The sequence below is a fragment of the Nomia melanderi genome, chromosome 9 (genome assembly GCF_051020985.1).
Source record: "Nomia melanderi isolate GNS246 chromosome 9, iyNomMela1, whole genome shotgun sequence".
Taxonomy (NCBI): domain Eukaryota; kingdom Metazoa; phylum Arthropoda; class Insecta; order Hymenoptera; family Halictidae; genus Nomia; species Nomia melanderi.
This window is the reverse complement of record NC_135007.1, coordinates 9,788,809-9,816,254: the sequence shown is the minus strand read 5'-3', so window position 1 is coordinate 9,816,254 and position 27,446 is coordinate 9,788,809. Positions and strand designations below refer to the sequence as shown.

The 27,446-nt window shown below is 42.2% G+C and overlaps 2 protein-coding genes across 8 annotated transcripts in view; one reads left to right on the top strand and one right to left on the bottom strand.

Moving 5' to 3' along the window:
* Positions 1 to 27,003, top strand: ci (transcriptional activator cubitus interruptus). Its single transcript, XM_031990273.2, has 11 exons — positions 1 to 171; positions 1,345 to 1,434; positions 8,078 to 8,275; positions 16,289 to 16,554; positions 20,783 to 21,037; positions 21,289 to 21,453; positions 21,529 to 21,693; positions 21,880 to 22,302; positions 22,727 to 23,260; positions 23,352 to 23,609; positions 23,719 to 27,003. The coding sequence occupies exons 1-11, from the start codon at positions 111 to 113 to the stop codon at positions 25,168 to 25,170; spliced, it is 3,867 nt and encodes a 1,288-aa protein (XP_031846133.2). The 5' UTR covers positions 1 to 110; the 3' UTR covers positions 25,171 to 27,003.
* The window catches only part of LOC116432803 (uncharacterized), a 13,488-nt gene continuing 12,846 nt past the window's right edge, over positions 26,805 to 27,446 (bottom strand). For all 7 annotated transcript variants that reach the window (XM_031990181.2, XM_031990186.2, XM_031990184.2 and 4 more), the window contains one exon: positions 26,805 to 27,406. In XM_031990181.2, the coding sequence (XP_031846041.1) occupies positions 27,311 to 27,406 (96 nt within the window). In that variant the 3' untranslated portion in view covers positions 26,805 to 27,310. The remainder of the gene's footprint in view (positions 27,407 to 27,446) is intronic.

Genomic DNA, 27,446 nt, shown 5'->3' with positions numbered 1-27,446 from the left:
GCGGTGGCGGCGGGGCTGCCGGCAACGGGACTTCCGGCGGCGATTTCCTCCGCAGAAGTCACCCTCTCTCGGAGCATACGGCCCTGCACCCCGCCTACCGGCTCAACTACATGGACCACCTTTACCACCAGCTCCAGGCCTCCACGCACAGTCCCAACGCCTCGTTACACGGTAATTACCCTGGCTTGTACTTGTTCCAAGATAATTAGAATGATAGCGGCCGGGTACATCGCCTAATTTTGAGCCTGAAATTTATTTACGCTGCCGATGTATAGGAAACATTGTAAGACGCAGCAAGTATTATCTCAGTCACGCGCACTAAATTACAGTAACTCAGGAAAGCCAGCAATCGAAGCTGTCAAATGGTTACCAACGACAAAGACATGATTGTTAGACCTATTTATATGTAAGCCATACCTATGTTTTTGAGAATAAAATAAGAATCTGAGCATATCTGATTCGTAACAATATTGTAACGAAGATGATACTTAACACTAGAACTAATTTCTTTATAGAAATCAGAAGCGCGCGGCTATTAAGATTTGAATTGACTGTCTCAGTTCTGTTGTTACTGAATTAGTTTCGTTAATAATTTTTCGTAGAAGTATCTGTACTTTTTCGATAATTGTAAAAGAAGAAATCAGGAATAGGTCACTTTGACTCACCTGGTAGTTCTAGTGTTAGAGTTACATTTTTGCTTCTACTACTTTCCTTTTAAAAACGGTGTAATCTGTTGGAATATGAGAAAGAATGATACTAATGCAACATAGAGCCCTTCTGTTTCTATATGTAAATATTAAATTTGGTCAAAGTCAATGTGTTATTTCTCATGTAACTTTATATATTTACCAGTTAGTTTCCCTAGTACTTAACAGAAATTCATTGAAACGAAGTAACGTAGAATATTCAATTACGAATAAAGAAGATTACAGCATCGAATTAAGATTTCTATTTTACCTACATAATAATACAGACTATTCATTTGTTTTAACTAAAACTGCCCGTGACAGAATGAAAATGTTGCCAATGCCATTCGTCATCGGCAGCTCTGATCGTCTTTCAATTTCCACGTTTCATCATTATCTGCTCTCTAATCGGCTTAATAGAACGACCACCTTTAGAAGCAAGTCCAGTCTATTATTCCACTCGAAGATCGAGAACCTCTATGAATAGGGCCCGCATTTCCGGCGGAAGGATCTCTTTTAGAGACGAGTTCTTTGAATCCGATCCGTTAGACCCGTTCCACATCGGACGCTTTCCGTTTCGAGAGCGAGTGTATAATCATCTTTTTTTTCGCCACAGTCACGCGTCCAGTTTTTAACGTTGTTTTCCGACATTTTTCAGGACTGGGTGGTTTGGGGCCCGAGTACCTTCTGCACGCTGCGGGACCGGCAAGCACGCTCGCCTCCACGGAGTTCCCCTTCTCCATTGACGGTAAGACCCGAATCGCTCCTCCGTGTTAAAAGATAAACGGTCCTCGAATGTCGCGCCACGTGGAAACAATATCGTGATTGCATCAGGCCCGATCGAAGCCTACAGGTGGAAGCGGTATTCGACACCAGTTTGTAGATGGCCGGAGATCTCAGCCGTGCGTGCTCGAGCCGAAAATCTCGAACGCTTCCGTGAAGAGAGCCGCTATCGATCTACGATCTATTCGTCGACGACGAGAGTGTCACCTTTTCTCTCGGCCAGCTGTCGGGGAGCAATAAGTGATCATGTGATCTTGACAAGCAGTGGCGAGAAAGAATGAATCGTAAATGACTATATACGAACTATGGAATAAAAGACAATACACAGGAAACTATTAACGTGACATTTTGCTCGAATAATATAACAGAATCACTAATATCATCAATAACAAACACATAATTGCCCGAATTATTGAACAGTCGATTGACTGTTCAATAACTCGAATCGGACACGGTTTCACTTATTATTCTTATCTCTGCTCCATTAACATAAAGCTCCGTCAAACAATGATTTTCGAGAGTCTCAGTCGTAGTTTGTTCCATTTGAAGTGTTCAGGTCGCAAGTTTCCACGCGACGCGGAAAAATTCGACACTTTTTCGAGCGTGCGATGGATAACGACAAGTGGATCTAATGAAAGATCCTGATCTACGGTGCACGCGGCTAGCCGTAGGTGTAGCAGCACTAGCAGCAGGTAGGAGATCGACCGGTTAAGAGGCCGAGAGGCTAAAAGACGACTGAAAGGGTAAACGGGGCCTCGTTAGTCGCCACCGCCGCATAATTGAATCGACTCGGAGCGACACGACCTCATTAACACCTTAGCGCCTACCCTACAGGTTGTCTCACGTTTCTTCTTCTCCTTCTTCTTATCCCGTTCCTTCACTCTCCTCCCTCTCCGAGCGTTTCTTCGTCGTAGCGTCCCGTTCCTGTTTTTGTATTGCTTTCTGCGCTTTCGATCGAGTTACCCTCGTAAAAATTCTTTATTCAGATTGTCGGCTTCATTCATGGCGTGCTCGCGCACCGCGGCCTCGCCTCGGCAATTTTAATAAAGCGATAGTTCCGAGTCCAATAAAAGTTTCCCTGTCCGCGGATAATTAAATTTGAATTGTTAATACAGCCCCGGAGCGGGCTGGAAGTTTGATTGGATGCACGAAATATTTAAATTAAGGGACACATTACTGGGATTATTGGAATTAATAGAAGACGATTCCACGTAAGATTGTTTCAGATATCGATACTGTCTGTTTCTGAATGGAAAAGGAGGCATGCTTCTTTTTTCGCGTGGAACGTATGGCGTGGATTTGAAGAATGAAAATTGTTCAATTACCCTTTATCAACGTTAAATTCAATTAAAACGAACGCCCTGAATTGAAATTATTTTCCGTGTAATTGTTCTGTTGCCGACAGTACGCGGACAGGGAATTCATTTCTGATCGAATAGAAAGGCGCACGTTGACAGTTTCAGACCTTGAGGTTATCCCGATCGGTGGGATCAAATTCAATCAACAAAGGAAAATTAAACTGTAACGATTCACCCCGACTAGCGTTTTAAAACTACCGTAGCTACCTTTTATTTGTAAATAATTTATATGCTCTAGCTAATTGAAAATCCATTGGCATGCAGAGATGCTGGCAGTTCGTTTGTGACTCGAAAACGTAATGTTTAATTCGGTTTATGGAATTTATAGAATTCATGGAATTTACCTACGCTTATAATCATAGGAACGTGGACAAATTTGTCTCAACTTACTTTTCAGTTTTCATAACTCACTTGAAACTTCAAATATCTACCATACCTATTTACAAATGTCTGTCGTAATAAACAAACTGGGAATCTTCATGTAAATTCCAATCAAATCAAAATTCAGATCGAATAATTTCTTCTAAAAAGACTCTTAAAACCTCCATACTTCTATTGCTTCATATATTTTTCGTATTCCGTGCATTTTGTCTCTTGCACTTTTAATCCATTGCATTCGGAAGTTTTTCACTAGAAACATTCGATATTTTCCAATGAAACGTGGGCTACACTGTTTGAAACGAATTAATGAACATACGTAAATTAAAAAACAAAGCTATTTTACATAAATATTTCACATATTGACGCACTATAATGCATCTGAAACAAACTGAATATTATATGTAACACTTTGTAATTCGTTATATCAAATCAAATGGTGACGGAGAGTCACTTCTCGAGCGCAGAGGGTTAAATTACCCATAAAACCATAAGAACGTAACATAATTTTAACCCTTTGCACTCGAGAGGCGACTCACAGTCGCCATTTGGTTTGATACAGTAAAATTACAAAGTTTGATATTCAATATTAACGTTCATTTAACGTAATCATCCATGAAACGTTAAAATAGAATAGTTTTATCACTTAATTTGTATATTATTTGTATTAATATTAATTATAAAACATCATTGATATTTCATTAGAAAATCAGGAATATATCTAGCAAAATGAACATATCTCGAGTGCAAAGGATTAACACCGTGAATCCTCGAAGGGAAGTTCGGTATGTCCACGGATTGTTCGTTTGAGAGAACCTGTAGCGCAGTAGCATGCGGTGAGCAGCGTCGAATGAGCCGCGCCGATCGGAGTGGCCGATTGCACCAATTTACATGTCTCAATCCCATGTTTGCCCCACGAGGGGGAGCACGGGGAAGGACGAAGGGATCGGAACGTACGGAGCGTGTAGAGTCCAAAGGGTCGTGGGTCACGAGGACGTTCGGGGGTGAGACGCTCGGGGAGCGGGGTTGGGGACGAGTCAGGAATCGTTCGCATATTCATTAAGAGTCCTCTTCGCTGCGATGCGCTGACCAACCCCTGCGGATAAGGAGATCGATTCGACGATGGAAAAAGTGCATCGAGAAATCACGTTCGATCGAGCTCACGTCAGTGGTGCACGCTGAAGAACGGGTAATGGAAACATTTACACATCATCGATCCTGTACAGCTGACTATGAGGGCCCTGTATCGAAAAAGGAAAGCAGTTTATTTCTTTCGGTTTCGTCGCGGGTGGTCTGAATCCAATTGACTCGAATATATTGTTTTCACGATCGTGTTGCAGAGCTCGCTATGATTACGGTTGTTTAATAGATTATTTCTCGTGATCCTTCTGTTGGAAGAATTTTATAGTTTCAAGGGAATGTAGAATGTCGATGGTTCTGAATTTGGCTTTGGTTGCGTCGAGTAAGTAGATCGAGATGGTTTTGTTCAGACGAGCCAGTCAATGAGTATTTTCGATTGATTGATATATTCTGAATATTTAGTTGTTTGAGAAGTTAATCTTCAAAGTAAGCTTACTCGTACAATAAATATACAACTCTTTCCTGGTTGCAAAAAAGGTCATAGCACAGTCAAATACCTATCAACCAAACAAGCATAAAGACTTTTCACTGTCATTACACCGCAAGAGATTAAAATTCTTCGCAAAACAACATCTTCAAGGAATCACGTAGAAACAACTGGTAACCGCAACCTTGCTCGAAAACTGCATCGCATCCGTGTGCCCGTGTACAATGTAATACAAACTTCGCGGAAACCGCAGACGAACGGTCCAGAAAGAATGATATTTGATTTGATGGGCGTACAAGAACGAGAATCCTGAAAGCGCGCGGCGGTGGCGTGAGAAGAGGATCCAGGTCGTTTCGCTCAGTCGATCGAGCCGCGGGCCCGGCGAGGAACCTTAAACGCTCCAGCTCATGCGGAAAAACCGCATGGCAGCCGTTTCCTTTCTCTGTCTTTCTCGCGCGCGTGCACACGTGCACGCACTCCCGCTCGTCCGTGCGCCCGTTGACCGCCGTAAATTTGATCAGTGCTCGAATTAATAAACCGGCGAGGGGATAAAGGAGCGCGTTCGTTCGCGCGACGCGCAGGGGAACAGGGACCGGGCCCGGGCCCCAACCGCGAGTAATTCTATACCCGTTGTGCGCGAACGAGCGATCAACCGAGTGGAAACCGAGGAGAAAGAGCTGGTTCGAACCTCCTCGTGGCTCTCTGTATCGCGTTGCCCGTGCGAGACGACACGGGGAGATAGAGGAGCCCCGAGGAACGACGAGGTAGCTGAAACGGAGATGCCGGGGAGAAGGTTGGACGACCGAGACACGGTGCTAGAGACGAGGGAGGGAACGAATTTTCTGGGGAATTGGCAGGTAAATCGTTATCGTGGAGAATGTTGATGCACGAAACGTTCGTTTGCTACACTGATTAACACTGAAACTACCAGATGGGTCGAAATGACTTATTCCTGATTTCTTCTTTTACAATTATCGAAAAGGTGCAGACATTTCCGCGAAAAATGATTAACGAAACTAGTTCGGTAATAGCAACGCTGAGATACAAGTCAATTGAAATCTTAATAAACGCGCGCTTATGGTTATTAGAAAGAAGTTTGTAAAAATCGGTTGAAGTGATCGGTAGTTCTAGTGTTAACCTTTTAGCTACGGCGGAACTAGCCTCGAAACTAGACCTCTGTATGGCGAGGTTTGATGCGGTTTGCGTATCATAATTGGAGCACTGTGATGTGAGAATTTTTCGATTCATTACGTTAGAGTAGACAGTGCACAGTCATCGATGATAGAGAAAGGATTGAGCTGTAGTGGGATACTATTTGAAAATATGATATACAAATGAGTGTATAGTGGTGTATGGTAGGTAAAAGATTAACCCTTTGCTCTATAGTTTATTTTTTAAGTATTATTGATACGACTGCTTTATCAGTAATAATTGATTAGGGAAAGAGACATTTTCGCTGTTTGTTATATGTTTACGTTTGCTGGATGGGTTAACGATTGATAATAGATAAGTAATGTTTGACTTATATTTAAAGAAAATAAAGAACACTTGGACTTTTCATATTCTGGTGTGTAGTTTGCTTTTAGACTCTGAATCTTGGTGATTTCAATGCCTGGTGGAATAGGAAGTTTCAGCAGATTTCCTTGTATATCTCTGATAGGTTCATAACACGTTTCTCTATGTTTTATAATACTAAAATCGAATGACTATTCAGTAATAACATTGATTAATAACATTGAATGATAAACTTCAGTAACAGAATTTTAATAACTAAATTATTATAAGAATCTTTTATAATTCGCAGTACTATAGAAATGGAGAGTACTAAATAAACAAAACACATAAATGACGTGTTTAACCTTAAACTTCTTTCAAAACTGAGAGACACCGATGCCTGGTAACATCGGAAAAATGATTTCCTCCCGCACGATACTCATAAGTTTCCTATTTTCAAACTTCTCACCTACATCAGCAAAGTATTCTCCAACCACTTATTTTCTAAAACGATCAAATAATATTCTCTAAAAATCCATGTTATGTGAAATCAAATATTTTATCGGCGAGTAGATTCTTCAACGCAAACGTGACGATGAAAAAAGAGGGACAACTATAATATAATATCACGTTACAAAACCACCGGGAAAATAAGCGAATATAAACTCGAATAGAATTGACAAAGTTAATTAAAAATTCGAAGATATTTATGGTAAAGCACAACTTAACGTGAAAGTGATAAAAAGTTGGAAACAAATAGGATCGTGGAAGATCGCGGCGATCGAGGATGAAGGCGAAGCGTAGAGAGGCGGAGAACCGGAGAACCGCCACCATATAACCAACGATGGTTCGTACAAGCGAGCCGCCACCACGAGCTTAAGAAAGTGGTTTGTATATTACATCGTTGGCCTGCGGTCGCAGGCAAATCGCCGCTAAAACGTTCTGGCCGCAGAATCGGCCTTCTCCTTCGCTCTTGTCGCCTGCCTCTTCCCTCTTCCTGTTTTTCCTTCGTCTTCCCCGGTTAGTCCTGAATACCTACCTGGTTACGAGCACGCACCGAAAGGGAGACTTTTAAAATCTTCGTCCGCGCGCGAGGATATATTCCCTGGTACTACGGCCGGCAAGAATTCGTAGCGCTTAATTGAACTGGTTCCGCGGCCGCGTCGCCGTTTTGTATGGAAATTTCACGGTTGCTCGCGTGAAGCAACCGTGAATCTGTGATTCGATACTTTTCGCGTTTGTCGACGATTCTTCTTTAGTACCCAAGCACTTGAAATATTAATAACTGTAAATTGTGTCACTTGGGAATATGTGGACGACCGTATATACACGGCGGTATTGCGGCTTGATTGTTATCAATTGGAATTCGTTTTTTGGAAGTGGTTCACTAATTTGAACAATCGTAGAAGGTGTGATCATTTGAAAGGAGGATTATCGTGTTGTCTTTTTTATACAAAATATTTACATCTGTCTATATTCTATATGACATTGATACTTAATATTAGATCGACAAAAGAAATCCATCTGAAAGCTTTTAATTTGAAAGGAAGCATTTTTTTCAATCACAATCGCGAGGCATCGATCTTAGAATAAATCATCTGTTATAACTTTGGTTCATCGTTTCCACGAATTCAATAAAATTATACTATTGCCAGTAAAAAAATGGAACTAATATAATCGAACCGTGTGAATTCAAAAATTGCTTGTACGCTTCGTTCTCTCGCGAGTATCCAATTTATCGAGATGAAAGCTAGCAAGACTTCCGGAACTCCGGAGATAATTTAACTAACGCATTCCCGATTTATTTTCAGTATCGGCGTCATCGAGGCTAGGAAGTCCGCGTGCCTCGACTATCCGAGCAAGCCGGAAACGTGCACTAAGTAGTTCGCCGTACTCTGACCGCTTCGACATCGACAGCATGATCAGATTCAGCCCGAACAGCTTAGCCTCGATCGTGAATGGATCCCGAAGCAGCAGCGCGAGTGGCAGTTACGGTCATCTTTCTGCCGGTAAGCGAACCATTTACGCGTCATTCAATTGTTCAAGCGTAGTTTGCCACGGAATTAAATGCACCCACACCGAAGAAGAAGCATTGAGAAAGAGAGAGGCAACTGAAGTATTATCGACGCTGTCATTTTAATTAAGACGCTAACTCCTTCAGAAATGATACTTTCTGCAAAGCTTTATGTAACTTTATAAGCTTCCTATAGCTTTATATAAATTTCACCTCCTACCTTACCCAGGAAGATAGTTTCCTCTTTGTTCAAAACCAGCTTTTAATACAACACTTTAGATATGATAAATTAAATATTATAAACAATGTAATAAACCTGAGAATATCCTACTGAAATTCAATGGTAACGACGGCACAAAAGTTACAAAAATTCGAAGATTCAATTTTCTTCTGTTTAACGCGTATTACTACAAGAAAAATCACTTTTTCCTCAAACTTCGACACGTTGCATCGGTAAATTTAAAAAACCTCAACGCCAATAAGTATAATAGTTAAACTTCAACAGCAAATATTTCTTTTCTTCAACCACGAAATCGATAAAACTGTCTAATACCCATCGATCCAATATATTAAACCATCCTCAAAATTTCCTTACGCAACGCAATAATAAATAAAACAGATAGAAATCTTCTTCCCCGTAACTGGGAAAGTTTCTTCATACCGATACAATGTAAACATATAATAGTTAATTTGCCTCGAGACCGTTCTTGATTCCTTTATGCGACTCTCGTTCGACGCGTCGCGATTCCAAGCGGCGCAAACTGCAGCCGCGTAATTATCCGTCCACCATTCACGGAGTCCAGCGGGACTGAGACGTTCCGCGGGATTTAAAACCGTGGACGAGCATCTCGGTAAATCGCGAGGGGTGGCGAACCCGTAATTAAGAGATCTCCCGCGCCTCTTATCCACCGAAAACGTAAGTCACCGGTGTTTAGTCGCCGCGTTTTCACCGAACGCACGGCCGTTCGGTGATTGATTACCCGTAATTACGCGCGCCGCCGAGTATACTCGTCGTCGGCCATGGCGGTGGTGGCCGTGATCCGATCTCGACGGGACCGTAAATGTTTCGCGCGCGCGCGGATACGCGATACGTGAATTATACGCGTGTAATTATACGTGTACCCCGGCAGAAGTTGTTAATGCGACTACCGGCGCAACGGCCATATTTCCCATGTTATTGCCGCTACTACGCGACGAATAAATGAAGCTCGTAAACCGCCCCGGGGGCAGAGTGTGGTGGCTCCATAAGGGAATTAGGTATCCACGCTCGTAGGTTGCAAGATGGCGAGCCGGCGAAATTCCAGCGATTCTTCGAAACGGATAGTTTTGAAGAATTTTCTTGCGCGCCGTTGAAATCCAGCCGGGCATTAAAGTGAAGTTTTACGGGCATTAGTTTTTAATGTTCCGAATAATTTCATAGTCGAACCATCGGAATTAATTGTTGGCTTTCGATAGGATTACACGTTGAACCGTTTAATGGCACGAGTGACAGTGAAGGGACTAACTGAGTACAGATAGTTTCAGATGACTGCGTTTTTCGTGTTCGAAGTGAACGCTTCCTTTTCGAATTTAAGTGAGAAGAAATCGATGTCGCTGATGTGCTTAGCTGTCGCGACGTGTAAGTAGGAAGGTGATGAGAACGAATCGTACGTGTCACCTAGATCCGAGAACTTGAATTATTTTACGATCGGAGGAAACTTCTCTTTTTTAAATGAAATTTATCTAATAAGAAACTCGGTAGTAAAACCGTATCAACGAGCGTCTAACGATGAACAATTCCAGTAACTCATAACGGAATTAGAAACTGTCAAGCGAACCATAAACAATATAGATCGGAACACGTAAAATGCCTACGGTTTCACTCGGTATCCCGTGCAACGACCGCTGTCGCATTGATACCCAACATCAGCCGACATCAAGCCCACAGTGTAACTATCAGCCAGTTTAAATGCCTCTCCGTTGATCGTGGAATTACTAAATCAATCGTTCCAAGCGTCGACGTTAAATTGCCCGGGAACCGCAGGCGGCGGAACAAAACGAAACCGAAGCGAGAGGAAAAACAAAGAAGACGCTCGGGAGAGCAACACCTGCCACGCGAGATCCTAGAGTTTCACCTGTTTTACGGTCACCGAGTACAGCGAATTTTATCACCAGCCGGACAATCTCCGTTGAACCGTTCCCCGTCTCCCCGTCCGCCATCCCAGTGGTCCCGCCCGCGGGTACTTGCATAATTCACTTTAATATTATCAACACAGGCGGCCACCGGTCGTATATCATTCCCTTACATCTTAACATTAGTCGTAAAACGTCCGCGGTGTATCGGAGGCGTCTGGGTTTCTCGGGGAAACCGGGTTTCCGACCGGTGAATTACCATAATTACCGGGAACCGTACGAAACGAATAAAGTCATTGGCGGTAGCGTTAACGCGCGGAGGCCCCCACCGTCCTCGTAAGGATCGGTTTCTGACGTTTAAGGGCACGCGGCCGCGGGTTACGGGGGAGCGGAGGACGAAAAGGGGTATGGTCGAAAGCGAGGGATCGAATTAAGGTGCCGGTGCGCATGAAGCCATTACGAAGCCGGCTCGGAGCCACGAATCGCGCGCGGTACGCCCCACAAATCGGCCGGACCTCCTTGCTCGCGAGTTAAGAGCGACCAGTAATTTGCGATTAAATGAAGTAATTAACGGATTAAAATTCAAGCGGCGCGACGCGATCGCCGATCGTTTGTCGGCCCGGCGTCGTATGATGCGCCCCGGGACGTTCCTGCTCGTTAAACTTGGTCCCGTGATGCAGCCCCCCTCTTCGCTCCTCGTTGGTCGTCTTTTCCACGGGAATGTCGCTCCCCCACCCCTTGGTCCCGAATTTGTGGGAAGATCGATCGGAACCTGGTTACGGAAAGACTTTTTTATCGTTACCGAGGGACTCGGTTTCGAGTGGGGAGTTACTTAAAATCTGTTCTGATTCCGGGAACGTTCTGTTTGGTATTGTGTGTATTAATTAATGGTTCAGTATTGTATACGGTATTTAAAATATTATTAGTTTCCGTGTTATTAATCCTTTGCACACGGGAATTTCTCACTAGAAATGTTTAACATTTTTTGACGCGGCGAAGACGATATTCCATGAAACTAACTCGAAGGGAAATCATAAGTATATTGAGAAACAAAGCTATTTTATTCCAATATTTCACGTATCAAGGCATTATACAAAGTTCAACATTAAATATCAGACTTTATGGTTTTACCACGTCAAATCAAGTGGTGACTAAGAGTCGCCTTTCAAGTGCAAAGGATTAATAGTAGCAGTTTTCATCGAGGGACAGTCGTTTTTAAGTGAGTGAGCAGGGATTGATGGGTTGTTGGAAGATATCGGTATTTTTGGAATTCACATATGGTTCAATTGATTTGTAACGGTATTACTTGATGAGCAAGCGCACGCGTATCGCGTACAATATAATTTATAGGAACTTTTGTTATTCTTTTTATATTTGTTTACTTTTCCTCGTGTTTCACTGGGTTTCGAATTAATCTGTAAATGGTCAGATGTCGCATAATATTCATGATTCTATGTTTAATTATAATTCCTTCCATTTCATTATAATTCTACGTATCTTTCGTTACCGTCAGATTACATTAAAAACCGTTTCAAAAGAAGTATTCAATTTAAAAATAAACACATCCAAGTCTTCGTGACTTACGTACGCTTCACAGATAGAATCCCCTGCTGCCATCTATGTTACTTAAGTCAACACCTCCGCTAAGACACTCTTTTTATTAACCTCAAACGTTTCACGAACGTTTCCATTTTCTTTTCACGTCGATCCATAAAAGTAGATAATTAAACATCATATACCTTCTCTAGCACAATCTAATTTAAAAAAATTTTAAAGAAAAAGCAATTTCAATGTTACCAAATTAACGTTCCAAGAATTACAAAATGGCGGACGGTATCCGCCGGCGGAAGGAATTTAACTGCGGCTTAGGTTTCTGTCGCGATTCGCTCGACTCGATTCCCGGCGTAGGATATTTAGAATATTAATAATTAACGAATCGTTGAATGATCCGCGTACGGAAACGGACACCGTCGCCAACAGTCGCACACGCCGTAAACCAAAGCGATCGTTCGCTGCAAGAACGGCAGCGCGCGCGCCGCGCTTTATTAAATTTTTCATACGTCATCGGCGGTTGATGCACAGAGAAAGTCGTGAGGGTGATTAAGCGATTATCGTCCGGCGTACGAGCAGATGGCTGGTTCCCCGGGCAACGTACGGCCGATTCCGGAAAATTATAGAGTCCTTAAATAAAGGATCGTAGGCGTACGCGGCTTCAAGCATTCCGCGGTTTATGTTCATTTCGAATCGCGACGAGCGATCGAATGCTCGCCGTGAGAAATACGCCGTCGGGCGAAATCGCGCGATAAAACGCGATTTTTCCGTCGTTCCGCGAAGAATGGGACGTAAATTTCATGGCGGAGCCAATGAGGAAGCTCCCTTCGATCGCGAGAAACCGGTAGCCCTTGTAATTTCCAGCCGTCGATGGAGTCCCTTTCGGAGAATCCGTTGATGTTTCCATTCGTCTGTTAACGTGCTCGCTACCCTCGGCGAGCCGCAATTATCGGTTTGTAGGAAGCGATCAGCGCGTGTAATCGAACACGGTGAAATTATTGCAATAAAGGATTCGCTCCGGGTTCTATTCAGCGATCGCGTGACGTTCCCCGACGGGACGTCGGTAATACAAAGTTTCGAAACGAGACAGGGCGCTTCTAATCGTTAAGCGTCCGCGGGCACGCAACGTGCCCGCTTTTACGAGGCACCGACTAGATCGTGGTCACACATGGGCGTGACCGCTCGTCTAAGTACTTCGGCTCACGTACGTGATGGCACCCTGAATGGGGCTTGATTGCATCGTCGATGGGACCTTCGCCGACTGTTAAGCGCCCGATAATATGGGAAAGATCGGCTCGAGCTGCTTCGGAGAAACTCTGCGTCGATGATGTTTGTTCGGTTCGTTTGAAACGGGGCGACGGGTGTAGTGAGGAATATAGGAATGTGGATGCGCGCCGAAGTTTCGCTGTTTTCCAGATCTTACTCTGCGCGTTGCGTTCGCGTAATATTTATTTCTCTCCAGTCCTGATGAAATTAAAAATTCTGTACGGTTTTAAAAATATACTTATCCAAATGTTTTATTTATTGAAAATTTCATTAAATTTCTATTTTACATCGAATTTCGTAAAGAGTTAACTTTCTGGATTCTTGCTTGCATCAAGATCCAGATTTAATTTATAGTAATAATCACCAGTACGCTCAACGTTTTTATTTCCAATGTTTCCACAAAAACCTGCGAACCACTTTTCAACCGTTTCGTTATTTCTTGCCACGATAAATACGTTGTAATTCGAATTCCCGACGTCCAACCGATTTTGCCGTTAACATTCGTCTAATAGTTCCAATTAACCAGCGATTTCCTTTCGTTACGCGATTATATCCGTGAAATCACCGATGATTCGGAGTAATTGAGTTATTATAGCGAGACGTGGATAGCGCACACGCCGTACCTTGCGTTTATTCATAATAACCGATGAATGCGCCGTTTAAATAGAAATAAAGAAGTGAACGATACAACGGTCGGTTAACCGTGCAGACCCGCGCGCGTCAATAGAGCATAAATATTACCCAAGCCAATTTATAGAGCCGCGATAGGGACAGTGTCAGCGGAGGCTTGAATTAGAAGGAAGCGTGATTCGAAGGCCTGTCACGTATCGCACCGACAAGACCATATTGAACGGTGATTAATTTAGCCGGGGCAATTTATCGAACAGCATTATGCCTGCTTCACGCATTAATATATTACCGCGTAGCAGCCCACTGTTGTTAAATAGCAAGCTCGACACGTTCCGATTTTATCGGAACGCACCGATTTATGTATAGCGCGGCGACGGGCGACGATCGGGCACGGAGAGTTCAACGCACGGAAAAGCGATGACACTCGGCGGAAAGACTAGCGACGTTTCGCTAAAGGTGCTGATACACTGGCAAGTACTTAATTTGTGATATATTTCTCTGACAGAAAGTCTTATTACGCTTGTAAACGCATCGGTGATTTCTGTCGGTAAATTTAATCCTTTGCACTTTATAGGTGACTCTTAGTCAGTGCTCGATTTGATGTAGCGAAATTGTAAAGTTTGATATACGATATTAAGCTTGGTGTAATGCATCAATATGGGAAGGAATAGGTTTGTTTCTTGATTCACGTATAATTTCTCGTTAAGTTAATTAAAAAAGTCGTCTATAGCTCTTCGGAACACTAAATATTTCTAGTAAAGAACTTTCAAGTGAAAAGGGTTAACCATTTGCGATCGTATATTTAGTCTGAGTCAAAACTCTTTTACCGTTATATGAAATCTAATATTTATGACAAGTAAAGCTCTATTATTGTATTAAATTGATCTAAAGTATTAAGAAAATAGTAAATTTCATGTACTGTTTGTAATCTCGCATTATGTCGCTATTGTACACCTCGTAGAAATCAATTCCGACTAACACGATTCTATTGTACGAAATTGATACGATCGCAGAGGGTTAATTCATTCGTGACGGTAATGAAATAAAATAACATAGAAGTGTAAACACTTTAAATCACGAATAAAGCGTCGCGAATCACTTGCAAGTGTATCTGCACCTTAACGTTTCGTCGGAATCGACGAATTCGATTAACTTCTTGCCTTATAACGACGACCAAGATTCGCAGTATAGGTTTCTAGCTCGGTTTAACCCTTAACTACTACGTATGCTCAAATTTACTATAATTTCACAAATCGTTAATATTTACTGAGGTTGTTCATTCAATTTATTAATCGAACACTAACCTGCAATTAAAATGATGATAAGACATACAGGAAGGCAAATAGGAATAAATGAAAATTTATGATCCTACAGATGCACAGTAGTGGTTAAAGAGTAATAGTTCGAGGTTAACAAAGATCAATGTTATTCATTGCGCATAGGTTGAAATGGAAAACTATTCTATTATTAATATTTTACTTGCAAAGTGCTACTCACAGTGAGAAGAGAATTTCCTCGCGTCCACGAAAATTATGAATGGTAAAATAAACTCGACGATTACAGTCGCGTAGAAAATGATACGGGGTTAAATGAGGATAATAATCAGCTGAAAGTGGTTGCATTGGTTCGTCTGGTTGTTTATAAATTGCCATTCGCGAAGCAAGACATTTATCGAGCCGTTTAACGGCCGTCGGTTTCCTTGACGCCGTGTATATACGACACAGCTGCGGTCGACGCCGATCGCTATAGCTTCACGGTTTCGTAAGAGAGGGTTTTAGCATTGAAATGCAAGCTTAGACCGCGTGCCGGAAGTCCGGCGTGCCGTGTTGCGACTGTCAAGAGAATGAACGCGGTCCGATTCCGATCTCTATCGATTATCCTCGTATCACCACCCTCGTCTCCGCCCGTGTTAACTATTAAGCGTTGCGCTGGGACCGCCGTTTACGTCCCCCCTCGACAACCGTATCTCCGGATGAAATCTCTGGCGATTGAATAATTTGCACGAAAGCATTTTTACCGTGTATCGAAACGATATCGTCATGCGATCTCCTACGGTACGTTTACTAGCGATTAATTGTCGCGAAACTGCACTCGGGGGTTTCTGCTGAGGTGAGTCGTCGATGAAAGCTGCAGAGTAGCTATGGTACCTGTTTGTACTGGCTTTACATATTTACGCCATGGTTTAATGTGGTTACATATCTTTCAATTCATTAACACCGTCACTCGCATCATTTGTTTCAAATATTGGTAAGTGCTATATAATAGAGAGAATGTTTGAGACATTATTCTTGATATCGAGTTTTATTTACTTTTATTTTTCATGTACTTTCATGTTCGTATATTCTTACGATAACTTTGTGTTGCAATACATTTATTTATACTATGTTTAGATTACAATTTTTAATGTTTTTATTGCCTATAATAATGAATGTATGTTCTTCTGTTACAGCAATGAGTCCAACTCTGGGAATGCACCCTGGAATGGCGCCGCACTTGCAGCAGCTCCAAGCCCATCTCCTCAGGAGCGCTGCCGCCGCAGCGTTACTACCCCATACTCACCCTCTGCAACCACCAGCACCTCCACCACCACCCCCTCATCCACACCCTCATGCCCATGGATTATCACCCCATTCTCAGTTGTACCCCGGCGTGCCTCCTCATTCCACAGCTTCTGCAACTTTGGGACCACATGGAGGTCTGCCACCAAAATCTGAGGTAAGTCAAATGATCTATCACATTTATTAATCTTAACCTTCCTTGAGTCATAAACATTCCGTTTTCATACCTTGATTGCCAGAGATTATTTCTCAATTGATCATAATATCTAGCCATATTCGAGATCCTATCACAAACAACAGATAAAATCGAAATTGCCAGATAAAAATGTTATCGATACTAAATAACGTTTAGTTAATTTCTTGAAGTGTCAACATAAGTATTGTCAAACCAGACGTTTAGTTAGCTCTGACAAAGAATATAGGGTTGAAAGATTGTTGTATTTCTCATGTAATATTATGTCTATGATTCAGACAGCCGTCAAATAAACGTAGAAGAAAATATTATTTAGAAATCATAGTTACGCGAGCAGTTGAATTCTAATATTAAACAAATTATACAGAGATGTTTATTTATAATTCATCAACGGTAAAGGAAGCTTGTGCGAGCAATTTGATCATGCGTCTGAACAGATTTCCTGTACAAATCTTTTCAATGGTATCCATAAAAATAAAAATTTCATCATGTTTGTGCAAAATGTGAAATTACACGTTCCATTATGAACTCCACTCGAAAACCACTGGCGATCTCACAATCGCTAATTGTAAGATGAACGTTCCAATTACCCCAGTTTCTCCGAACCCCGGCACGGCGGCGGCAGATTGCTGCCAATCACTCGTTAAGCCCGGTAGTATCAGAAACTGCGGAGGCACCGTAAATCACTTATCACGGTAATTATCGTGCACACTCGGCCGCGCAATCGGCCTGATCGACAATTATGCAAAGGTGCGGTCAATCTTTCCTCGCGCGCGCGCGAGCGCGCGTCTTGCATGATACACGATACGAGCGTATCGGTGAGGTTGCGCGTGCAGGTGCCTGTCCGATTATTATTGCCGACGGTGAATCGATGTATACTCGGTAGCTCATCATCGATTCATCGCAAACGAATAATTATTACATTGAAAATTTAAATTTCTTCTTAACTTCTACTCCCTGCAATATAAGGGACCCCTCGAATCTTTTATTTCATCTTACATATGTTAATATAATAAACAAAATACTCGTTCCCTTAACCTGTTGTCTCTTTGTTTCTTATGGTTGTCCTGTTTAATCCCGCGCTACTTCAACGATCCAGCTCATACAAGCGAATTACGCCTCGCAATCCGTGTAACTTAAGAAACACTTTGTTCCTAACAAATTATGAAATCAATTGCTTGGAATATTAATCCTTCGGGGTTCTATATCCAGGCTACTTTCGATTTCCTATCCAATCCTTATATATTCTAGCAATTTCCATGAAATTAGTTCGCGATATAATCAATTCATACGTAAGCAGAGTTCTAGTAGTTCTCAAGTGTTTCATGAATATATTAGAAGAGTACGAGCTACAATAACTTAGTAAACTAAATTAAGAAATACATCAATTCCGGAGTAAAGAACCGGAACACTTCCGACAGCGAAGGGTTAATTCCATCACCTTCCTACCGTGTAAATAGTAACGCGTGCTATTACACAGGAAACACTACTAATCCTATAAAAAAACGAGAACCCCTGTCTCTTCTAGGAGCGAGGAGGCTTCTTCAGCTTCATCATCCGCGCAGCACGCGAGAGAAGGGTAAAGAGAAAAGGGAGAAAGAGAAGAAGATTGGGTTACCCTTGCATGGTCCTCGGGTTACAAGCAATCTCGCGCACATTATTTCGCCAGATTCTACCCCCACCCGTTCGCCTAACCGTCGCTGCTTATTTTTTTTCTTCTCCTTTCCGTCTTCATTCTCCTCTTTCTTCCTTTCTTCCCTCACCTTTCTTTTTCCTATCTTCTTTCTCTCCATTCTATTTTCTCGACGTCGTTTTTAATCGTGTTTCTCCTTCGTTGGTTCGTCATCTTTCCTCGGCCGTTTCTTTCTCTGTTTCGCGCAGGACGATGGCTTTCATAGTCCGCTCTGATTTATTTACGTCCGCGGCGGCGTTTTCATTTTCTTCCGCCGCGACACGGCCGCGCCGCGTGTCCGGACGCTGTAAAGTTCGCCGGGCCTGATTGCATCGGCTTGCATTTCGCTCGTTGCGGCTGTCGCCGGCCTCTCGTTCAACTGTAGGTAGGTACCTATGCGCGCGTTCGTTTCAAACGGTGATCGATGGATTTATAGGGACCACGGAATCGAGCGGCTCGAATGGTGAACGGTTTAGATCGGGCTGGGCTGGCTTAGGCTTTCGTTCTTGAGTAAATTATCTCGCTATCGCTGTAGAGATTCGAGCGATATTATCCTGGAGAATTTACTGGCATTTTTGGCGGCATAAATGTTTCAGAGGACTTACAAATTCGGTTATTTTCATGTTGATGTATTAGGGAAACGGAATTTCTTTAGAATCTTTGAAATGTGAGCTTGGTAACGTAAGAACTATATGTGTAATGCATCTATATCCCTCAACTTTTGTTTCGTTAAGTTATTTAAAGAAATGAAACATGAATAGGATAGTTATTAAATTAGTCAACTGTAACGCGAGTACTCAATCCTTTATCAAATATAAACTTATTTTCCTTATCGCTGTCAAATATATTATAAACACACAAATATTCGTAGGTATACAATTGAAGTACTTTAATAAAGTACTTTAATGTACGTTTCTTAAAAAATGGCCTCGAAATGAACGAGCAGGTCATAAGTAAAATGTTTCGGTCGCGTTTATGTACTCCCCAACGGAGTTGTTACATCTCGGTGAGTGTTCTCTTCACTTTCGCGGCGATGTTCCCTGGTATGTGGTCCAAGCTCGCACCAAATAAGTTCAAAATAGCAAGCCGGACGTTACCGGTCGCCGCTTGTTCCTCGTTTGTCAAAGCCCGCCTCCTACAGTCTCGGTTTCGCCCTTAAGGTTCCTACACACGGGGAGACTTGTCTCGGTATATGTCCAGAACAAGCGATGGATTCGAGTCCTTTTCACTTTCGCGTACGATATAAACTTATATATCAATATATGCAAACAGTGAAAAAGAGTCAAAGGATCGCATACATAAGAAGTAGCTTTTCTTTTTATTCGGAATTGTGTATTTATAAAATATTTTATTTAAATACTCGGCTCTATATACCTAAAGTTTAAGGATCTCGAGTTTCAATACAGCTTACAATATAAATATATAAAATTTATAATTTCCATAAGTTTAGGGATAAAGTTTTAATGAAGCAATTCCCCAGTAAACTCTTCATAATTTTAAATATGCCACTCGATTGTGCTAAAAGTTTCCATCGCTTAATGTCTAGAATTAGTAAAAGGTTATGCACACGAAATTTAGCATTTGCGTTTACTTCTACTTAATATTTATAAGCATTTCTTTTCTTTTTATCCATACGACTTAGTGTTTGTCTCATCGTATATAGAGGCCTTTAACGAGCACAATCCATGTACAGATCTTATGTAGGCGGAAATATTCGGGGTTACGTCTATATCAACGCGTGTATTCACCTCCGAAACGTTGGTAAACGGTTCACCGGTCGATAAGTGTGCGATAATTGCGGGATCGCGTGCGGATCGTGTGTCGCTGGGCCGGTTTCCCGGATGGCGCACGAGCGATGTGTTTGTTTTAGAAAATCCTGGGTGTTAAGGATTGCCGATCCCGAATCCCTGAATGAAACTAATGGTGTCTTGTGTTAGTGCAAATTGCTGGCAATACAGTCACGCGATTTTGTAATTGATTTATTTGACACGCAGCATCGAGATCACTCGGCGGGACGAGTTTCCGTTGCAGCGGATGACGATGAGTGTTTGAGTGTTCCTGTAAATCGGAATTGCTACCCTCTCTTAAGTCGTTTAAAATTCTTCATTAATTATTCGTACTTAATCTAATTTAACTGTACCCGTAAAATATGCAGATTTAATAAAATATTCCAATATTAAGATTTTGTAGACTAAATATAGCGAACCATGGCGTTACTATTAAAATATGTTAAATAGATTACAATTTTTCTTTCGCAATCACTTTCAGAATTACATAATTTTAATAACCAAATATTTTAATAATCATTTTTGTTTCATCCGTGTAATCATAAAATTATAATATTTACACCGTTGCTATTCTTTTTACTAAAATGTATAAACTACTTTCAATTCCTCTTCTTTCTATATGTAATGATATTAAATACTGTAATATTGCTTGCATTTTGTTACTTTCTAAGCCATTATAATATAACAGAGTGCAATACAAGTTTTTCAATAAATACCAATTATTTGTTCACAGAGTACTGAATCGTGCAGAAAAGCTTCTGAATCATCAGCCAGGTCGGTGACAGCGGAAGCAGACACGTCCTCGAGGAGAGCCTCTGCCAAGGTGAAGAGGGAGCCTGTGACCACTACCACGAACACGACGACCACGACTGCGCCACCAACTCATCCTCAGGGACTCAGTCCTAGCGAAGATCTTCGGGATGAACCTGGTGACTTCATTGAAACTAATTGTCATTGGCGAGACTGTGGTCTCGAATTTCCAACTCAGGTAAATGTAATATTTATTGGGACGGAAGTAATTCCATCTTTAACGTGTAGCAACTACCGAAGACATAGAGTAATCTTTACAATAGACATTTTTCATAATGATAAAATATATTTGGCAGTATTTATAACGTTTCATTTATATCATTATAATATAATTCTGATTAGATTATTCGACAAAATTGGAAAGCATACAGAGATAATATTGTTAATTTTATATTTTATATTCATTCATAGTGTTTCGTATCTTTACAGGATGACCTGGTGAAACATATCAATAATGACCATATCCACGCAAATAAGAAAAGCTTCGTCTGCGGTTGGGAAGAATGCTCGAGGGAAGAAAAGCCATTTAAAGCTCAGTACATGCTGGTCGTGCATATGAGAAGACACACCGGAGAAAAGCCGCACAAGTGTACCGTAAGTATACAAAATCACGAAAAGACAATTCACTTTCCAATACTTGGTGCCTAATGTTCCAATGACTGGTTCCAGTTTGAGGGTTGCTTCAAAGCCTACTCGCGACTAGAGAACCTGAAAACGCATCTGAGATCTCATACCGGAGAAAAGCCGTACACCTGCGAATATCCCGGTTGCAGCAAGGCGTTCAGCAATGCCAGCGATCGCGCGAAACATCAGAATAGGACTCACTCCAACGAGGTAATCATTAAGAAACGTCAGAAGAAAGATTACTTTAACACTTTCAAACGAATCAAAAGGATACACCCTGTATAAAAACTAGGAGGAAAGGAAGAACTCGAATATTTTACAGAGTTGTGAATCCGTGAACAAGAAGATGAAAGTCTTGTCTCAGAAACTAATGGTTGTCACTGAATGCTTTTCCAGAAACCTTACGTTTGCAAGGCGCCAGGCTGCACCAAGAGGTACACCGATCCGTCATCCTTGAGGAAACACGTGAAAACGGTGCACGGCGCAGAATTCTACGCTAACAAGAAGCACAAAGGTGGTGGCGGCGATGGCGGAGGAAGCGACGAAGCTGGCGCAGGTGGCAACAGTCCCAGTAGAAGCGAGGATCTTCATCCTAAGACGCCGAGTTTGTCGAGTCCCAGCGTGAAATCTGAAAGCGAAGCGAATAGTCCACCCAGCATGATGCAACAACAAGGTAGCCCGTTGATGGGTGGCTGCAACGACGAGGTTGCAGGTGCTAGTGCCTTAACCGGTGAAGGAGTTACGCTCGCCGAGGAACCTTGGAACGAAGAACCTGATGACTTGGACATTGCCGATCTCCCGGTTGCTATTCGTGCTATGGTAAGTTTGAAACTTGCATAAAGTAATCAAACCGAGTCACTGATGAAATAAGAAAAATGTCTTGAAAGTAAACGAACGTAGAGAAAATTGGGAACTAATTAATTCAGAGAGCACTATTTTAACTCCGATTTTAATATCGAAGATATAGAAAAATAGATATTGATAATAACTAGATTATGAATATTGTGACAATTCAGTTTTCAGATTTTAAAGATAAATTAATGAGAAAGTAGAATTAAATGGAAGCTCAGAACATAGACAACTATTTTACATCTATGTTCAAGTTGATTGAAATTATTTTTATATTTCTTATTTCTCTAAGTTATTTAGACATTTTTTAATAAATAGTCACAATTAGATAAAAGAACTAAGCACGACTAAGGTCTATTGTATATGCAACAACGTAACAACAAATCGCATTTAGGTCGGTGGAATGGAGTCACAACAGCAGCAACAAGCCCCAGCACCAGCGTCGAGGAACCGTCTAAAAGGAAGACTACAAGTGAAGGGTATGCCTAGCCTACCCGTCGTGTCCGGATTGAGAGGAACACGTGGCGTGGTTCCTCAGGGTAACATCGGTGACCTGAACAGAAGGATCACCGACCTGAAGATGGAAGGCGGTGGTTCTGCCCGTCAGACGAACCTGTCGGATCTCCAACTTAGGTTACAGCCTTTGAACGAGCCAAGAAGAGACAGCAACACCACCGTGAGCACATACTATGGCAGCATGAAGTCGACGGACTTCGGTAGTAGAAGAAGCAGTCAGGCCAGCGGCGTTAGCGCCGTTAGAATGGCCCACGTGGGGCCGGGAAGTTTCTACGATCCCATCAGCCCCGGCACGTCTAGAAGAAGCAGTCAATTAAGCACCGCTTCTGGCAGAATGAATCCTCCTAGCCACCTCCAAGGACCGTACTCGACAAGCAATCTTGTTGTCCAGACGCAGAACATGTCCCTTCAGGTAATTCAACGAAGATTTCGTAAAGAATGTTTAATTTTTAATTGTTTCATACAGGTTTTACGGGAGAAATAAATGTTTCATTAATTTTCAGGGCTTGCACGGAGTACCCGGCGAATGGTCTGGTCCAGCCAACCACTGTACCCAACCTTCTGGCGACCGTCGCATGTCTGAGCCAGCTAGGGGTCAACAAACTCAAAGAAACTCGCCAGTTGTGCCACCTAGGCCTAGATCAGCCCAGTTTCCCGAGCGTCATCCTAATCAAGAAGTGATTCTAGATGAAGTCGGGGAAGGAGAAATGGTGGAAAACAAGCTAGTTATTCCGGATGAGATGATGCAATATTTGACGCAGGTAAAATTAATCGCTGTTTGTATTTGAATATAGTAGCCCAGTTATTAAATCTCTTTGAGTTCACCATATAACGAATTATAAAATAATTTGATCTTGTTATGTATTCCAGGTACAAGTAGGTGGAAGTCAGGTTAGCTACCGCGGCAGTCCCCTTCCAATTTGCCAATCTCCAGTCTGCAGTAATCCTATGCACTGTCAGCGCCAAGTGCAACCCACCTGCAACTACAATCAGTCCCACCAGCAGCACTGCTACGCCCAGCAATCATCTTCCCAATCGACTTGCACGAATTACCAGAATACCTCTCCATCTCCATACAACCAATGTCCCAGCTCTAGATCTGCCCAATCTAATTCGCAATACTGTCCTGCTCCTAGCTACCCGTCACAACCGAATGGCCAAGTGCTCAGTCCAGCAGCAGGGCAAGTTATGTCACCTGGATCTCATTATGCTCCCAGTCACATCAGCGATCAGCCTTTAACATCCCCAGCGGCGGGCGCTTTGGCACCTCAACACGCGCCTCAAAATCTCCCTCAGAATTCTGCTCAAATGACCAGAAACTGCCCTCAGAACCACATGCATCACGGCTACTACCCTGGCTACGGTTGCCAGGGTCAGGTGAACGCGAATTGCACCGGAAACCCCAACGGCCACATGAACCATCACACGAATCAATCGTGCGTTCCTCCAAATCACGGGAGCGTCACTCAGCAACAATGCGGCCAGATCCGACCTGCTGCGAATTGTCCACAAATGACGATGCACTGCAACCAGCAACCAGTCATACACAACCAGGCTAACGTGAGCCATCCAAACTCGCAATGCGGACAGAACAGTCAATGCACCAGACCGATGATGACACCAAATGGTCAGGTGTCGAACATTCACTCGAACCCGCAAACCCAAGTTCCAAATCAGTGTCCACAAATGGCGTCTCCCTGCTCCCAGCTGAACATCAACAATCAAACGAAGCAAGTGGGGAACATGACTGGTCTCCAAGGTTGCCCACAGCAAACTCCACCGCAGCCAGTGTCCCCTTGCATGCAAATGAACAATTGCTCCCATTCGAACGGAGCCCATCGGTCAAACGTGGACAACACCTTGCTTAAGAGAATGTCCCCGCAGCTGTGCACCGGTCAGCAGAACAACTGCAGGATGCAGCAACAGACCTGCAACTGCCAGGCTCGCACGAACACGCCTAACCATCAACAGTACACTTGCAGTTGCCAGTGGAATTACGGTGATCACTGCTACCACGATCAACCTGGAGCGACCATACCGGAAATTCAGTGCAGGGACATCAGCCAATCGCAACAAGGATCCCCGATGAAGCCTCCGTTGGGGATGAGGCAAGACTCGTATAGAAGGACACTGGAGTACGTGCAACAGTGTCGAAACTGGTCGGAGAACGCCAGCACTCACGAGACAAACGTCTCTAGCTCAACTCACCCGATGTCGTTGCCGCAACCACTGCCGACTAGCGCCAATATGGTGGTGAACGACATGTCCTCCTCATTGAGCTCGTTACTCGAGGAGAACAGATACTTGCAGATGATTCAGTAAACGGTAAAAAGAACTCCTAAACTATTTTTATATTAACGTTGTTTCGACCGGCCGAGCGTTTTTGAAAAGAACTAATCGAGCTATTCGCACTTTTGTATTTTTGATAAATATTGTATTTTCTAATGGTAATGTTAAGGGCCCAACCTAGTTGTTACTTAAATTAACTTAGCGGAATTGTAGATTGTGACCTCACATGGATGACGTTCTCGGTGATTAATCGTAATCGAAGTGATACCGCGCCCGGCGCAGGACAACTCGAGCGTGTTATCAATGTCGGCGCCGTGTTGTTTAGAAAATTGAATATCTCTTGTACAAAAATTCAGGGAGCCTCGGGGCGTGCCTTACGGAGCGCTAAAGCGTGTCCGGATAATTTATTGTTTTTTTTTTCTCTCTATTTCTCGGAGGATGGTATTTAATGATAGAGTTTTAATGTCGAAATTTCGAAGCGTCTAAATTCGCGCGTTAAATTTGGAAATGTTTATTGTCGCGACGAGCAAAAAGGAGAAGGAGAATGTAATATGTTTTTAAATTGAAGATTCCGAAATATTTTTGTAAGACGATTTTACATGTAGATAGACCTTTGTACCGTATTTTTGTACAACCAGTCCTTTTCAAGCGTGCCAACGTAGTTATGTATGTACTTCTCGTGTCATCGTATGTTTGCCACTTCTGTTAGCGTAGCGACGAATGGTGTACCGCGTGTGCATTGTGATACGGGCGAGTGAAGCCGTGTTTCTTCTTTTTAATGATAAGAACCACAATGAATGAGATTAACCGATCAAAAAGGTAATGTAGATGGCCAATACTAGGATATAAAGTCTGTAGATAAATCTTATTTTAATAGATCATTAGCAGTTACGGAACAGCGTGCATGGTAATGGTAGACAATCATTTCGAGTGGGTACTTGTGTTTGAGTCGATGTGCGTGCGTGCGTGCGTGTGTGTGAGTGTATTGAAAGTGTATTTGTAGATCGAGTGTCTTTCACCGTTGTAAAGAAACGTAAGATAATTGCGAACAATTGTTGCTCGACGCACTCGATGTCGACTAAACGGAAGAATCTCTAATTTCTTTCATTTCATTTTTTAATTATTCGCGCCTTTCGCGAGGAATGCATATGTGAGAACTTAGCGTACCTAAAGCTGTTTTTGTTACATACACGATTTTGTACGAATTTTATTAATCTACGATAGCGACGTCTTGTGAATATTATACATATCTATCGTATACATATAGTTATAGAAAACTCATCGAGCGTTCGATTGCGCGGACGGGAGGTGCATGACGAGAAAGTTTTACATCCTGAAGATTGTTAATTATTTTAAAATAAATCATATCGATCCCATCAATGAGAAACTCGTCGGAATTTATTTTTCAACCCCTATTTCCGTTAGAAATAGTTTACTGGTAAGAAAGTCTGTAAACACTTTGTACAATAATTAGTTTGATATTTTATTTGAAAAGCAATTAGCCGAATTGCAATGCAATCGTGAACTGCAGTATTATCTCCACAGATTTGTGTAACGAAAACATTGAATCGCCATTTAAGATAGATTTTCAGAAAACGATTTACAATTTTTTTTCCAGTTCAATTTATGGTTATTATTATGGGATTAGTTGCTTAATAAAACCACAGTGATGTTTATTGATTCTTTATGTGCGTAGAGAAATTAGTAGGTACAATTGTAGAAGGTACAAAACAGGAACGGATTCATGAGTGATCACATTTACTTCCGCAGTTAGGAACGACAAGAGATTACTTATACCGATATCAACGATGGCACATCGATAATAAAAATACTTAAGTAAGAACGTCGACCGCTTTGAATCGATGATATGTTTCAAAGTCTTTTCCTTTATTTAGTATATCATGAGTTAAAATGGTTCGTAGATTCGAAAAATCGTGTAAGAAGGCACAATCAAGTTGGTAAACACTATTTATAGCATTCGGTTTGTTCTTGTCTGAGCCTTAATTTTATTGTTGCGCCGAAGCCAAAACATTTCGATCCATTGCAATTACGTAAAGCTTGTTTACAATGAGAGCCAACGCATTTTCAGAGTCCGATACGTACACGTGCTTCCGTCTATGACGAAAATAAACGTCGAGCAATGTTTCTTCGTACAATAAATATGGTGGGCGTCTTAAGGCGCCTTATCCGACGATGATTCGTTGGAAATTTCGCTCGAGACGGGTTTCCTAGTATTTTCCGTGTCTTCTGTGGCAGATGATTCAGATGCCTGAAAAACGAAACAGTCAACAATTTGTTATTCGTAGGGA